The sequence below is a fragment of the Chamaea fasciata genome, unplaced genomic scaffold (genome assembly GCF_029207755.1).
Source record: "Chamaea fasciata isolate MVZ Bird 193981 ecotype frontalis unplaced genomic scaffold, bChaFas1.0.hap1 SCAF_1, whole genome shotgun sequence".
Taxonomy (NCBI): Eukaryota; Metazoa; Chordata; class Aves; order Passeriformes; family Sylviidae; genus Chamaea; species Chamaea fasciata.
Window position 1 is genome coordinate 109,769,395 of NW_027094086.1, and position 16,873 is coordinate 109,786,267.

At 40.8% G+C, this 16,873-nt stretch overlaps 1 protein-coding gene across 2 annotated transcripts in view; it reads right to left on the reverse strand.

The window, feature by feature from the left end:
- DNAJC13 (DnaJ heat shock protein family (Hsp40) member C13) overlaps nucleotides 1–13,254 on the reverse strand; it is a 57,013-nt gene extending 43,759 nt beyond the window's left edge. For both annotated transcript variants that reach the window (XM_066193378.1, XM_066193369.1), the window contains exons 1-4: nucleotides 13,025–13,254; nucleotides 5,112–5,192; nucleotides 723–798; nucleotides 86–235 (exon numbers count right to left, since the gene is read on the reverse strand). In XM_066193378.1, coding sequence (XP_066049475.1) covers nucleotides 86–235; nucleotides 723–798; nucleotides 5,112–5,179 — 294 coding nt within the window. In that variant the 5' untranslated portion in view covers nucleotides 5,180–5,192; nucleotides 13,025–13,254. The remainder of the gene's footprint in view (nucleotides 1–85; nucleotides 236–722; nucleotides 799–5,111; nucleotides 5,193–13,024) is intronic.
- Nucleotides 13,255–16,873: the final 3,619 nt, after the last annotated feature.

Genomic DNA, 16,873 nt, shown 5'->3' on the forward strand with positions numbered 1-16,873 from the left:
AGAAAGCATAACAAGCTACCACAAATGGTAATGGCAACCAAGTACTTACTGTTTGCTTGAAGAAAAAAAAAAATAGAAATCTTACCAGTGCCTCTGTCAGGAGTTCTGTTCTGTGCTCTGTGGAAAACTTAAGTGTCTCAGATTTTTTTCCACTCCCTTTGCGAAAAGTGAGATTAAATTCTGTTCCTTGTCCTTTTCCAACAGGTGAAATACTACAGATATCTCCATAAGGCCACTAGACAATTGAAAATAATTCGGTTATAGTGTTAGTAATTTTAAAGCTACATCTCCCCCATTTAAAACCCTTTAGAACCAATAACAACCCTGTAAAAAGATGACAGCTAGCATGCTACGTGACAGCATGAGCTTAAGCTTCCTATTTGATACTGCACAAATTAACTAAGTGTCCTGACTCCCTTCAGGGACATAGCTTAGCAGTGATCAAACTTGGCCCAGTTCCTTCAGAACAGCACAGCCAAAGGGAAACTGCAACTTGTTGGCTAATAAAGAGAAAATGCCTAAAAGTACAAACCCCTACTGGTTATTTGTAGAGTTAGCGAAGCCAACACAGACCTTCTGTTATGTGTGCTTTTGTACACAGCTGCCACACCTCCTGGATTTTCTGAGATCTTGTCAGACTAGATGGTCTCTTAAGCCTGAATACCACTATTCACTCTGGGTAATGAATGTAAGACAAGAATCAACTTCAAAAATGACAGTACCTGATTAGTAACTTCCAGCGTGTTGGGGTTGTATGTGGTGATGGCATGGGTTCCCACTGAAAAGACTCGCTTATATCTAGAACACAAAAGAGTGTTAAGTTTTTCCAGAAGTCACAGGAAAACCCATGCTGAACTGCAAAAATTAGGTTAAGAAGACATATACAGGTTTTTGTTAGGAAATAGATATGGAATTTTCTTTGTTGTTAACTTGCAGTTTACCCTTATACTATGCTATGCTCTTCTGTTCTATATATCCGTAAAGGGGACATACAGGTGAAAAACTACTAAACAGATTTACTTATGCATACCTTTTCCTAAGTTAGTGGCTAAGTCAGGATCAAAGACTCTTGCAACTTGCACTCAAAGGTACTACCAGACCAGAATAAATTCTAAGAAGGCTACAGAGGTAGGGGAAAAAAAACCCCAACCATTCCTGCAACAGTCTAAGTCATCTGTCTGAAGCTATCTCAGCCAACAGTTTTAACACGAAATCCAATTTACACAACTGGTCACAGTACTGTACCAAGTCAAAGTACTACTATGGCCAAGCATAAATCTGGAAACCAAAGCTACCAAACTCTAGAAAGACTCGTATCACCAAAGCTACAATCATTGTATATTGATATCACCGATATGTTAACTGTCACAGGGCTTCAACAACAGCAAGGTAGTTACTTGTGTTTCAGATGTATCAGACACAAGCAGCAGTGAGCTAAAGCTACGGAATTTAGGTGTATCAAGTGCAAAATTAAAGCCTTACTGTGGCCTCATTTCCTAGATAATCTTCAAGATACACCCTGAACAAATAAAGACTTTCTACGTATTTCTGAATCTGAAAGTTTTGAAACATAACTAAGAAGAGTTTGAAACAGTAGATTATTAATAATATCTTATTACTTGCACAAACCATGTTCTAGGGTGCTTCCATCTGGAAGCCAGCTGGCCCAAAAAGTAAAGCCAAACCTGAACCAGAGCCAGTGCTAGTAAGTATTCTCTGACTAAAGCAACAGCATCTGAACATGGATGCCTTTCTTGAACTTGAATCAAATAAAAATACTTCGACTACCTGTCCACATTAAAATTGATTCAGTGTAGGATTTTAAGTTTCAGTTCTGGGAAAACTGTGTGTTTGCTCGGAACAGATATTATCAACCAGATGCTTAATTAATCTGAATCTGTGCCATGTTAGACTGCATCGAGGACCAGCAGGTTGCTTCTTCCATCCTTCTTTGCATTCCTGTGTTGCAGTCCTTTCTCCTCTTTCACTTGACAGCTCTGCAGCACAAGCCATCATTTCTGTACAAGGCCAAACTTTGCACGGGCTTCAAATATATTCAGAGCAGCTCCCACATATCCCTCATAACAGAAAGGTCAAGAGCATCGATATGACAGTCAGGTGATCTCACAAACTTAATATTCTTCCATTTTCCATTATTAGTCAAATAAACCAGTGTGAGTTGAAGCCTTTACTGGCCCAGAATTTACTTAGGAACTAAAGCAAGTGCTTATTTTCTTCAAAGTTTAGGAACATCTGTATTGAACTGATCTGCCACCTTAAGGATGTTTAACATGTTTGCAAAACCTATTTGTTTTTCCACGTAGTTGAAATTTCCTTATTTAAGGTGCAGTCAAGGAAGTCATGAAGTAATGAAGCAGAATGTTTGAAGCTACTCTAGCTGCTAATAATTCCACTACATTCAGCCTGTCAAAGAACGCTCCAGTTCTTAGTTCATAAGAAGAAACCAACTGTTCCCTCTCCCCTTGCTGCACAATTTAGATAGGTATTCTGTCTTTTATACGACTTATTTATAAGGTTCATTTAAGTTCTTTAGAACAGCATATCACAAGCAATAAAGCTCTTTATTACTTGCTCAAGGTTTTGTTTATCTACTTAGCCTGCTATGAGCTGCACAGTGCTTTGTAGCAGAGTAAGGATTTGCAACCATTACACATAACTGAAGACCAGCTTCCAAACACCATAGCCCCTTCCTTTTCTCCCGTTATGCTCAAGCCTACATTTCAAGATCCAGGAGCAGTTATTATTCAGCATTCTTAATATGTGATGGGACAAGGAACACAAGACAGAACAGCAGTTTTGCTGAGTTGCATTTCCCTTCTTTCCTCTCCCTAGGCAAATTCAGAAGACCCAAGTCTTGTTTCATGAACAGAAGAGATTCAGAAGTCAGCTCTTACACGTGGCCTGCTCTTGCTCAGAACTTCACCTATGAATACGTAAGAAAGGTATTCACACCTCCAGGACTTGAAGAGTTTACTATCAATTCTCTCTCAACCTAGTCTGCAGTACTGTCTAATCCCAGGCTGTTTTGAGAAGAGCTGAGGCAAAAGTCCTCTTCCCCATAAAAAGGCTTTGCCTGTCCACTAGTTATTTCAAAGCACTGGAGAGATCTTTTTAATCAGAATGAACCTGGCAGATAAATTTCATACCACCACAATCAACAAAAAACCGATCTTCATTAATTTTACAGATCTACAGATTAACACTGCAGCATCATCATTTGCACTACTGGAAAATACTCTATGGACACACAGAGCCCATATTCAAAGTGACAAATTCTATGAGTAGTCAAAATGATTCAGGCTCATTTAGCACCACACACTAAGTTACTGTATTTTTTAATATTATACACAGATTGTACAGAGAATGTATAACTATGAACTGAGTGGACTAAAGAATTCAAATAGAAAATTACTAAAAACCAAATAAGCTTCTGCTACAACAAACAAGAGGCAACTACTTACTAAATACTTCTTTCCCCCTCACTATAAAAGAATTAACACACCATTGACTTTTTAAAAGAAATCTGTTCTAGACTTTAGACTTAGCCTGAAGTTCTAGAAGACTTCTGTAAGTGTACCAGAATGTTACCATCAAGGTTCAAGATCATAACTTCAAGAGCTTGCCTCAGGCTCTTTAATGAGAGGAGATGGGCAGAAGAAGAAATCTGAGGTTTATGTATTTGATTTTCACCAACTGGCTCAAATCACATGCACACTAAACTTGCAGATATGCCACAGAAAATTCTGAGGAAGAGACCAGACATTTTCTGCTGGGGAACAGAAAGATTAGGAGGGACAAACTGTTCTAATATTCTACTGCAATATAGTATCTCATTGTTACTAGGGGAAGTCTTTTATTCACCCATGCCCACTCGATTCCAAATGCATGGATCATAACTCAGGAAAGACTCAATTTACACAAGTACTGGATACAATCCTACAGAGATAAAACTAAATATTAAACAATTTCTTTCAAGTCAATCGAAACGCTGACTTGGTAAAGGAAAGATTTTGCACTCAGAGTTGCTCAGTCTAGTCTGGACTCTGAACTACAGAGTTTTACTTTTTGCTGACAAAATTGCAGGGAGCTCTTTGATTAGACATTGAAGCAACCTCGTGGCTCTTCAAAGCACACCTGTGAAAGATCTGTGACTGCTGCTCCTTGCAAACCCATTCTCCTTTCCTTTCAGTATTCCCAGCGTTTGATAGGATGAATGTGTCAGACAGGCAAAAAAAAAAAACAACAAAAAAAAACAACTAGTTTTGATTTACTGGTCAAACAACAGACTGGGACAATACCTCTTCATAAAACCATTAGAACCAAGCACTTCTCATGTTCCCAAGGTGCAGATAACCCACCCTCTTTGTTATGTTGATGTTTAGATAGCAAGGAAAAACCCCATTCTACAGAGATACTACCCATGTGAAAAGGAACAGTGGGTAAGCATACCAAATAAAGTCCTGTAACAGCTGACTTCAGACACAGCATGACAGATGCCAGTTATGATAACTTACTGGATAACTTTATTAGACATTCCCAAGCTTTTACAGAAAGAAGCATCACCAAAAACTCATTTTTAGATCCAAGACCCCACCCCACCCCAATTAAGATCAGGTTTATTTCTATTATCAGAATTCTTCAAATGATCTCAGTTAGTAATTTAACAGATAATCTGTTACACAACTTCTTAAGTGTATGTGTGGACTAGTGATCCTCATCTATTAAAGCACATAAAACACTACTCCTCCATAAACCTGTTCTGAGAAGAAACATTTTCACTTTAAATTTAGTGTTTTATATAGTAAGTTCTAGACTCAGAAGGCTGACGAGGTCAGGTGGTCCATTTCAGAGCTACACTGCAGTGTGGGAACATAAGAAGAGGAAGGTTAAACCACAATGTTTAAAATCCAAACTGATTCTAGTGAAGATACTTTTAGTTTAGACACTGAGTAGCAGGAGCCTTTAGTTCATTTTTCATTTATCTCCTGGACGAAGTTAAAACTATGCAGTTAAATCCAATAACAGAGGAAAGACGTCACACAAAACTTTAAAAACAAAAAACCAAAATTAACAGACTTCAAACTACTTACTTTCCCCTCCATGAATGTTTTGTTGTGTAGAAACAAGCAAGATCTCTGTTTTCTCTAATTATATTCATTCTGTGCCAAGACCTGAAAACAAAGGAGACATCCTGTTAGCACTCAGGATTCTTATTTAAAACCAAAGTTCACTAATCATCAATATGCTTCAAGACAAAAATACTTTGTTTTTAGACTTATGTTTATCAAATAGTACATGAACCAAATTGCACAAGAATTATTAGTTTCTTCACTGCATTTGTTACACTAGCTACTCCTTAACAGTACCAGGTTCCAGCAAGCTACGCCCCATTTGCCGTATTACAATCACTCTACTTTCACTGCACCTTTGCACATTCAAATTCAAGTATATTTTATGTCATCTCCAAAACGCTTTACTCCCAAAAATCGTATGATATAGAATTACTTGAGTAGCTCCTGTAACTCCACCTAAACCAAAGTCCTACTGCAATTCTGAAATAAGCAGTAAGGAGATAGCTGGATCCATAGAATACTTTGTTTTCCAGTCTGAAACAGAACTCGAGGTTGAGAAACTTACTTACTAGCTAAGCACTGCAATTAAAGAGCTGACTAAGTACCATTCCTGTGCTGTAAAAGCTTAAGCAGCCTCATCACTAACATCCTTATTTCACACAGGAATACCTATTCCCTAAACACACACACAGAGGAATTTAGTGAAACTTGCCCACAACTGCTTGAGTGATCATTGCTTTAGGAGCTGCTAAGTTCTAAGGAATGCTTCTAAACGTTACAATTTTCAATGCCTGAAACAAATGCATGTGGAGTAGTTAGGAAATTATCTCCCTTTTACTACTATGCTGTTATTGCATATACAAGGAACTTACAAAGACATTCCCTGATTAAGTGGAAGAGTGAAGTTGTCACTCTCCATTTACTGCTGCAGCATTAGCTTTATTTTCAAATTACTTAAATCAGGTTTCCCTGTTACTGACAGAAGACTGGTACTACTCTCGGGTTCACACCAATAACATGGCAGCATCCCCAAAACATCACACACTAATGCTGGCCTGCAAGAACACAGCTTGCCTGAAGCAACTCTCAAGCAACCCAATCCCAGTCAGTACCCCAGTGAAAGTTAGATAACAACCCATTATCTTCTACTCTGCTTGACTTAGCAAAGGAAGATTTCTTATTTTGAGATGGATGACCTGTAACATTAGTTCATCGCTAATTTCTACCCACTACGACTTCAGGTTATTTTCTTTCTGAGCAAAGGCTGTAGCAGTTATGGAGTCATAAGCATGAAGAACGGATAACCTGCACAAAATGAACTCAAGAATTCCTTCCCTCAGGTGCAGAACCAGCACAATCATCACTACCTACTGAAGGAAACTTGAGGTACTGCCTCTAGGAAGAGAGAAGAACAGTATTTATGTGTTTCAATGACTCAGTCTTTGAAACAAATCTTCAGAGTTAATACTCCAATGAGTCGTGGCAAGTTAAATTCTCTAAAGCCAGTTTTTGGAAACAAAGTCTTAAAAGGGGCAGAATATTCAACAGCATTATTGCTACTGACTGCTGACATCAGCTACCTGGACCCGTGCATTTGACACTGTCCTGCCTGACACCCTTGCCCCTAAACTCAAGTAACACAGATTTGACAAGTGGACCACTCAGTGGACAGGGTTTCCCTCAAGGAAACTGCAGTCACTGGCTCACTGTTAAAGTGGAGACAGTGACAAGTGGCATTCCTCAGGGGTCAAGACTGAGAGTGGCACTGTGTTAACACTTTTGTCACAGATATGGACAGTGGACTCTCTGCAAGTTTGGTGATAACACCAAGCAGTGTGGTGCAACCGACAGGCAGGAGGGAAGGGATGACATTTAAAGGGACTCTGACAGGTGCAAGAGGTCGGTCCATGCCAACCTCACAAAGTTCAACAAGGCCACATGCAAGATCCTGCACCTGGGCTGGGCCATCCCAAACACAAATACAAGCTTGGTGGAGAATGGCTTGAAAGCAGCTCTGAGAAGAATCTGGGGGTGTTGGTTGATGAGAAATTTGACACAACCCAGCACTGTGTGTTCACAGCCCAGAACCACATTCTGGGCTGCATCTAACGAGAACTGGCCAGCAGGCCAAGGGAGGCGATTCTTCCACTCTGCTCCGCTCTTGTGAGACCCCACCTGCAGTTGTGTGTCCAGCTCTGCAGCTCCCAGCATAAGAAGGACCTTGTTCACACCTTTTGGAGGGAGGCACAAAGATGGCCAGAGAGGGAGCTGGAGCACCTCTCCTCGGGAGACAGGCTGAGACTGGGGTTGTGCAGCCTGGAGAAAAGGCAGCTCCAGGGAGAACTTAGAGCAGCTTCCCAGTATCTAATGGGACCTACAAGAAAGCCAGAGAGGGAATTTGGGCATGTAGCAACAGGACAGAGTGACAGCTTTAAATTGAAAGAGAGGAGGGTTAGGTTAGATGCTAGAATCAAATTCTTTATTGTGAGGATGGTGAGGCACTGGATAAGGTTGCCCAGAGAAGTTCTGGACACCCCATTACACCAGCCCTGGAAGTGCTCAAGGCCAGGCTGGACGGGGCATTGAGCAACTTAGTCAAATGAAAAGTGTTCCTGCCCATGGCAGCAATGTTGGAACTAGATGATCTTTAAGGTCTTTTCCAACCCAAAGCAGTCTGTGATTACTCCTGAAGTTCTCCATTTTGCCTGGTTTAAGAACTATTATTGTTATTACCATGGATAAGAATCAAAACAGTACACTCTATCCAGACTGCACAGATCTTACTGTACAGCAGCACACTTCAGATCTGGTAATTTTAAAATTTTAAAGTTATCTTTCAGAACAACATGCCATATACTCAATCTTCATGCTTCCCTTTCAAAGCTATTTTCTGGACATTGACTAAAGTATTAGTAAAAATAAAATAAGAGGCTTAAAACAAGACTAGCCCCACTAAGTACAGGATTAAAAGATCTATTTATCTGTAATTCCAGTTTCACCAATACCAGACTCCTCTGACCAGCTCTATTAGGTCTCCCAGACCTGAACACCACTTGTTCTAGAGTATTTAAAGCAAGATGTTCTCAGTGTTGCAAATATCTACTCCTAATAATACAGAAGTAAGAAACATTCATTTATGAGCTACCAGCAGCTTCCAGTAATTTTAACACCAGCACCTCACTAGAATCAGAATACTGATGCACAAAGTATTGTACCTGAAGTGCAAGTAACAAATTCACCAGATTACTTTCTCGTTTAGCTGAAAACCATTAAAATCATTTAGCTTTGATGCTTTACACACTGTGCTTCTGGACAGTGATTGCAACCATCCCTGCAACTGAGGAGACTACCACAGGGGCAATATATGCCCAAGTCTAGTAACAATTAATTCTTGTACACATTTTCCAGCAGTTTAACAGAGAGAAAAGGCTAACAATAGCCTAGTGTTCTGAGCTGCTGTGGTAAAGCCCAGCAGTTTTTGTCCAGTTGTCTTTGATTCCACAGTAAGAACAAGATGAAAAAAATACTTCATACCAAAGACAAAGATATTTCAGAAGAAACCAAGTTCTCTTCCTTCACTCATTCCAGAAGAACCAGCGTGGCATCTCTCCTGTACTATCTACAGTGTGATACACTGTAATTTTAGCACCTAAGCCAGTACAACCATTGACTTTGCAGAACACATCAGGCTTTACCATTAATCAAGTTCAGCCACATTGCCAGTGTAAGCTATAGTGGCCTGCTTAGTTATATATTAATTTCCTAAAATAAGACAACCTTCTTGTTACCTTTACCTCTTCTTCCCACATTCAATAGACCTTGAAAAAGTTGACTGACAACACAAAAATCGAGTGAAATTTGTTATCCCACTCATAAGAGCATCCAGGACAATAAGGCACTAACTTAAGCAATCATCTTAGTGTTCTGGGGTACCCAGGAGTAGAAAAGTCACAGCATCAAGGGTTATTTTGAATACTTCACAGCACAACTATTGCATATCCCACACTCGTGGTTTACAAAGGTTTGATACTAGAGAAACACCCAGTTGTACTATTTCCACTGGAGCAGAGGCAAAAACTACTTTGAAAGTAGCAGTTTGTAAACATGACTTGCTTGGCTGAGAGTGGGCATGCTGAATGCAGACTGTAGTCAAATAATTCAAGGACTCTGCAGGTAAAGTATCGTCTACAATTTGCAACTTCTTTTGGGAGTCTAACTAAAGCACTTCCAAAATATCCCCTGGTTATTTTAATCAATTTTTTCACAGGACTGAAGTTCAACAATACTTTCCTATTTGGTTCCTGTAGTACTGTCAATAGCAGTAAAACAGCTTTAGGGGAAGAGCTGAAACCACATTTTTGTGTGCCTCATGTACCAGAAATAGCAACTCCCTAAACTAAAGGGCCTGAACTGCTTCCAGGACCCCCCTTACTTCAGAGTTTAAGCTACAGAGAATCACAGAATAGTCTGAGTTGAAAGGGACCTTTTACACAAGTAGGTATATTACACAAGCTATGTTCAACTTGCATGCACTTTCCACTTTTCCAGGATTTCACATTCTTTAGACAAAACTACCATCTGGGAAAACAATCTATTCCAGGAAACTGAGACAAGTCAGTCTCAAACCAGCACTTGTGGAGTCAGAAGAAAAGCAGTGACCTTGCAGACATCAAAGCAATAGGCACAGCTGTAATTATACGTAAGTTTCCTTCAATTTATTAAATAAAGTCAGAAGTTGGGACATGGGTTCAAAATTTAGTGCAAAATTCAGATTGAGTTTTTTCCTGATTATATTATCTCTGTATTATTACAAAGCCTCAATATCTTTCTTACACCACGGTTTAACAAGGTAGGATTCAGAGCCACACACAGGATTATAATTCTGTTCTACTGCAGAGAGAAGTAAAAGAAATGCTGGTAAGAACCTGAGATATCTTGGGCAAAAAAAAAGAAGTGAAATGCAGATAAGAAACTGTGATTTTGTTTTAAAGATTTGTTTCAGCATGGCTGAATACAAGTTAGAGTTTCTGGAAAGTCTACTAAACAGGGACAGATAGTCATAGCAAGCTCAAGTACGACTTTTCTGAGAGAGAGAAGACATACTGTGAGCAGAAGAACAGGGACCAACTGGAAAGAAATAGGAGCAAAGCATTTAAAAACCTCTAAGGTTCTGTTATTCTGTGGTTCTACATACCTGTCTACTAGCTTAAAGGTTTGCAGCCTGTTTTCCAGTCATCTATACCTCTGCAGCTTTAAAGCAATTATTTAAATAAGTGAGTTTTCCTGCACTGGAATGTTTTAGCTGTCTATGTTTCAGCCTCCTCTTTCTTTGCTGTGGTCACTAACTGGCAGGGTTTTGCCTTCAGACAGATTCTTTCTAACAAGCATTATTTTTTCCTCTTCCTTGAACAGTATTCTTCTCTTAAGGCACTACAGCCTAATTAGCTGTGGAAACAGATTTCATCTGTAGTGTAGGAACTCCCAGTCCTTTTGGCAAGAAGGGAAGGAGATAAGATCCACCAGATCCTTAAAAGGAGCTACGTGCAACCTGCCTCAGTGATAACAGCAATCCCACCTTCAGTGGCTCAAGACAGAAACAGGCTGAGAATTTCAGCCTTACTACTACCATCGATGATGGTGACATTAGAGCCCATCCTCCAGGTGACCCATTCCCTCACTGAGGACCAGTGGTGGGGATAAGAAAAAGTGTGGAAGATTCTGTTTTTCTTTTAAATTTACATTAGCATTCTGCTGTACCAGTGAACTAATCTGAATCACCAGCTAGACAGGCGAGTACCAGAACAAAAGCATATACTCACTAAGGGAAGGAACAAGAAAAAAAAAAAAAAAAGTTGTTCCTTTCAGTCATAGTTTAACAACCTTGTCATATTTCTTCAGAATAATTCTGTTTTATTAGTGAGGCAAGAGAGTTGTTAATTTTTTTTGACATGAGAATAGTTCTTTGGAAGCAAATCAGGAAGCTAAGCAGTTGAAGGTTAACACTTCAAGATATGGTTGAATGCCAGCAGAAGAATTATTAAGTCAGTAAGTTTCACTTACTGAGCTTCAAACAAGTCAAAAGCAAAGTCACCTCCTCAGTATGAAAAAGAGATCTGGCTTTAAAGACCAAGCCTCAGTATATCACTTAAAAGCTGGAAATACAAAGTGATTCAGTCCCTCAGGACAAATATGTGTTTGGAAACGATGAAAAATGCCACATGACACCCAGAGCAGCAAGCAAAACATACAAAATAAATCTTTTAAAAAATGTGTTCCAGCAAGGCTAAAATACAAGGCTGAAGTTCCTGGAAAGTCTATACCACACAGGGACAGAAATGCAACTCTGTCTCCAAGCACTCAGATATTTCCTGCAAGCGGAAAAAAAACTGTCAGGAATAATAGAAAGGCGCCAGTAACTTCTAGTTAAGTGTTCTGGCTGCCTATAGTAGGCAGGAATTAGACCAAGCTGCATATCTATGAACTGAAGTAGGCTAGAGCGAAGCATAATTTTCACATCTGTAATACTGCTCCTGTTATTTTGATTTTATTTATCGGACTGTTTGTAGAGCATCTTCCTAACTAAATCCTAAAATCAAACTCAAGTCACTAGTAGTCCTTTCAACAGCCTCCTCCTTTTCAACATATCTCACTATATGTAAGTAGCCTATGCAGACAAATACAATAATCAACAAAAAAAAAAAAGACTTCAGCTTCAGAGAACTTAAATTCAAAAACAAGGAGTATTTTCTGAAATGCTGTATTATCTAACCAGTGCTAAATAACATGAAACAAAGCAGTTGTTTACTCAATTTCATCTACTCCAACCATCACAGATCTTATTCATGAAAGAGTACAGGAGAGGGAAAACACATTTCAGATTACATTAACTTCAAAAGCAGCCACACAGCAGAGATTAAGTGCATTCACAGGAAGTCTCTGAATAAACTCCTAGGCCTATGTTTCCCCCCAAGCAGAATGCTCAAACGCTCCCTCGGCTTGAGAGCACCAAGCCAGAAGGAGCAAAAAGACTTCTCCCTCCCAAAATGAAGTGCTAAGGCAACATTTTTACGGCCCAGAACTCAGCCCCTCAGTAGAGGCACAGCTATGAAGGCACAAGCTTCACACCACTCGACAGGAAAATCTATCCCAAAGACTGCTGGCAGCTCACCGCAGACAGAAAGCCATCCAATACGACTACTTGTTTTGACTTTCAGAAAACAAAAACCAAGCTAAAAGCATGCCTGGAAGAAATTCAAAGGCTCTTCGAAAAATAAGAGCATTAAGGGTAGATTTTCTGAAAGATGCATCTGGTCCTGCTCATGCTCTTCAGGCATACTGTTAGCACTCAAAAAAGAAATAAAATCCCATCTCTGTGAGAGCGTATCTCTGCCGCATCTCTCCCACCCTTCATAAATTATTTCCCAAAGCATCTCCTGACAGGTATATTTTGATCTGAGGGCAGGAGGAGGAAAGTAACGTGTCTTTTATTCTTAATGGACACGTCAATACTCTTCCAAGAAAGAGGACAAATTCTGCCCGGAGGCTACAGAAACCGCATCAGGTGCGGGGCATGCCGAGCGAAGCACCGGGCGGGCTGAGGCTGGAGAACAACCCCAGCCCTCTCCGCCGCCCGGATACAGGAAGCGAAGAGCTGCGGGCGGCTGGTGACAGGTTCCACGCTGGGGACGAGGGACGCCCGCTCCCAGCCCCAGGCCCCTCTGGGCTGGGGCAGGAGCGGGGCTGTGCCGGCGGCAGCATCAGCCCCCGGGCGGCGGAGCGAGCGCTGCCCCAGCCCCGACCGCGCTCCCCGCACAGCCCCGCGGCCCGGCCGCGCCCCCCGCCCGCCCACCTGGCCCCGAGCAGCGCCCGGCACCGTAGAAGGAGGCGGGGGCTGCCGCCGCCCCCTCACCTCCCCCGCTGCTGGGATTTACCTGGCCGGGGAGCCCGCGCTGCCCGGACCTGCCCCCACCAGCAATACGCTTTCCCGGCGATAAGGGCGAAGGGGCGCTGAGCGGAACTCTCGCCCCTCACCCTCCCTCCAGCCGGCAGGGCGGGCGGCAGCCGCGACACCGCTCCCGCTGCCTCAGAGCCTGCCTCTGGAGGCCGCCATCTTAGCTCGGGCAGCGAGACCGCCCCCTCGGCGCAGCCGCCGTGCGGCCCGGGGCCGTCACGGGATGCGATCACCTGATGTGCTCCGCGCTGCCTCCCCCTTCCCGCCGCCCTCCTGCCTGCTTTCCTTCCTTCTTTCCTACCCTCGCCCCTTGCCCTGCCCTGCCCTGCCTTGTTCTGCCGGGAACCGGCATGGCTCGCTGCGCAGGCGCCGCGCCGCTGGGGTGCAGAGTCCCCGCGGCGCCGCCCCTGCGCGTCCCCTCGGGGGTGCCGGTGGCCGGTGCGCTCCCGGCCCAGTGTCTCCAGGCCGTGAAAGGCGCGTTGGGCAATTAAAAAGCCGGAGCACGCTGTTTTAATTATGCACATTACCTACGTGGCTGTAAAAGCGATGTTAAAATGCCACATTAAGGCTGCGGAGACTGAATCACTGGGTTTTGTGGTTGTCTCAGCACCCTCCAGATTTGTTACGGGACTCTTGAGCTCCACGTCGACTTCCCCATATTCTGACCAGATGTAAGGTTTCCTAAAAATGTTGTAAACTACGGCAGCATTATAACACGAGCCCCTTAAAATGCCTGATTGGCATAAATATTTCGAATATTTTTACATATGACTTGCATTAGAATACTGTATAGCCTTTCCCTTAAAACAGTGTCATTAAAATCTGCAGATGAAGAAATGAGAAATTAGAGAAGAAATGAGAGAGAAATGAGGAAAAAATTGGAAGTGGAACTATCTTGGAGAGAAAAAGATCAAAACCGCAGGTGTTAAACTTTGTTTATATCCTTTAATATCCCTTTCATCATGATACGGACTCTAAGGAACAGCATGAAGCTGTGTCAGGGGAGGTCTAGGATGGATATGAGGAGAGAGATTTTCACTCAGAGGGTGTTCGGGCACTGAACAGGCTCCCCAGGGAAGTGATCGCAGCACCAGCCTGACAGAGTTCCAGAAGCTTTTGGACAGTGCTCTTGGGCACATGGTGTGATCCTTGGGGTGTCCTGTGCAGGGCTGGGAGCTGGAGTCGATGATCCTTGTGGTTCCCTTCCAATTGAGGATATTTTGTGATTCTTATGATAAACTATCTGTCATATATTGCTGAAGATATTTAAATATTAGTCATTTTTCTGATAAATCTAGTCCTCTGAATCTGGGGCACTGTGATAAAATAGCACTGATGGGAAAATAACATTACTTTGGGGAAGCTGATAAATTGCTTTTGGTTACAGAACTTCAAGGGAGGGAAAAAGATTTGATGTTTTATTAATGTACTAGGAATTGTAGGAATGTAATTTCAGAGGGAAGTCATATGATTTAGAGGAGTTTCTTTGAGTGCATGGAAGAATTTTTGGACAGGTTTGGAGTGATTTCTGGTTTTGTTGATTAGCTGGCTCAGAGAGTTTTTGGTTCAGGGGGTGTTGATTTTGTCTCAGTACTTAATTTGTATTGTTAATATAGGTAGGTAAAATACATCAAGTAAAGCAACAGTTTGTTAGCTGTTTATTACTCGGGAACAAAGAATGACACTTGCATGAGAAATTGATGTAAAAAATTAGTAACCAATGTTTTCATGGATGGATTTTAATCAGACAGCACAGATTATATTTCAGTATATTTATTCAGCTCAAGCTAGTATTTCAGTAACTGTGTTTTCCTCTATTTTTGGACATACTTTTGCGTAAGTAGTGGTATTAACTTTGGATATAATGCAAACAACTGATAAAAGGAAAGGAGGACAGAGATTAAGATAGAGAAAATTCGAGAGATAGTGAAATAATAATTTCTAAATTATTCAGAGAAAAAGTGAAATGATAATTTCTAAATTATTCAGAGAAAAAGTGAACAAGAAAGGTGTGTTTAGCACTTCTGAGAAATTATATTGTACAACATGGTACAATATCTTTCAGAAATTAAAGTAGACCAGGATTTCATTACTGTCTAACTGTAAAGCATGTGTGAAGTTACCTTGTGTGCAGAAAAAAGCATTCTTGTTTGCTTGGTCATTTTTTCTTGGGAGATGATACTACTGGATATTTTTAGAGATAGGATCTTGTATTTCTGTTTAACTAAAGGTTTGTGAAAATGCTGGAATACAAAAATTGTATTTTTAACACCTCAAATTTAAAAGTTTGCTGTTTTAATTTAAAAACAAAGTGAACAAAATCCTCGCTCCATTAATGTCAATGGAGTTAAGGTCAGTTTTATTATTACCTGTGTCTGACACAGGTAGTATTTTGCCCTTAGTTTTCCCAGTCACTTACAGAGTCAGAAATCATATCAGAGCCATTCTCATTATAAAAATAACAATAGCAAAATGCATGTTTGATGCCTTATTGAAAGATAAAATGTTAAATTTCTTCAATCCACTTTGGAGAAGCAAACCCAAGTTCAGTTCTTCCAGATCTTTCACCTGAAGTACTGCAAATGTCAATCTGACCTTGTCCATTTAAATACTTCCATTTGCAAAAGAGTTCAGACCATCTCCAGTCTAGAGAGAAAGGTCTCTCCTTACCATCCAATTATTGAAATCTGAAAGGAATGAAGAGTTCTAGTCCACCACTAAATAATTAATAGTCCACTGGCTATTTCTGTGGTCAGCACCTATTCTGAAAGGCAGTGGTTTAGGTTGGCTGAATTCTTCACACAAGCTACAGTACAGGTACTGTACAGCCAATGCTAAGATTCTCTGCAACAACAGCACATATTGTGATTGTAAATGCAACCTATAATAGCAGAGATCCTATTGCTTTTAGGACATATATAGTGTGATTTATAGTAATAAAAAAGAACAAGTTTCTACGTAGCCTGCAAGCAGCAAACAATGGACATATTGACTTCCCTTCCTAGTACTGTCTCTAATGGTAGGGCAGGATTTGGGGTCAGCTGTTTGGACAAATGAGAGATTTTTCCACCCTTCCTTGTCTTAGAAGAAAATAAGTTCCTGCTAGAACTGGAAATACTTACTTTTCTCTCTTGCTTAACTTTCAGTGTTGGACGGTGCAGGACCACCCACTCTAAGGTCAGCTACTGTTTTCCTGCCATGAAGTACTGGGGATATATCCAGTCTTCTTGAAGACTGGATCTAAGAAGTACACCACAGCTTAGTATGAATTTAAGATAACTAACAGAAAATATGCTTAATAGTTGTAATTTTTAGATGACCAAATTACAATAACAGTAATCCTTTGGTGACTAATTATAGTACTTGATTGATCAGGGATAACAGAAAGATTTTGAAACGGAGGAAGTAAATGTGAAAGTCCCACATAAATCTAATTAAGGAACATGCCTTTGGAAACCTCTGTCCTGGATCTTGTCTCTTTTGCTGCAAAATTGTTGTAAATGGCAAAATGCAGGTTACACAGAGGGCCTTCTGGAAATCAGACCCACATTCCTGCATCAGTCTCTGTTCTGTTCTTTGTTATCCCAAAGATGCATTAAGATTATGCTGACAATCTGCCAGCTGTTCAAAGCTTACATCAAATTTTTATGTATCTTGACATATTTTGTCTAAAAATAAATGCGGATAATAATGATAATTTATCTTCTCTGTCACATCAATTGACAGGTAACTTTTGGATGCTCCCCATTAATAATTTTATATTTCCTGGTAGACTTGTTAAATGATGACTTGTTTGTTATCTTAACTAATAGCAGGATAATAACTGTAG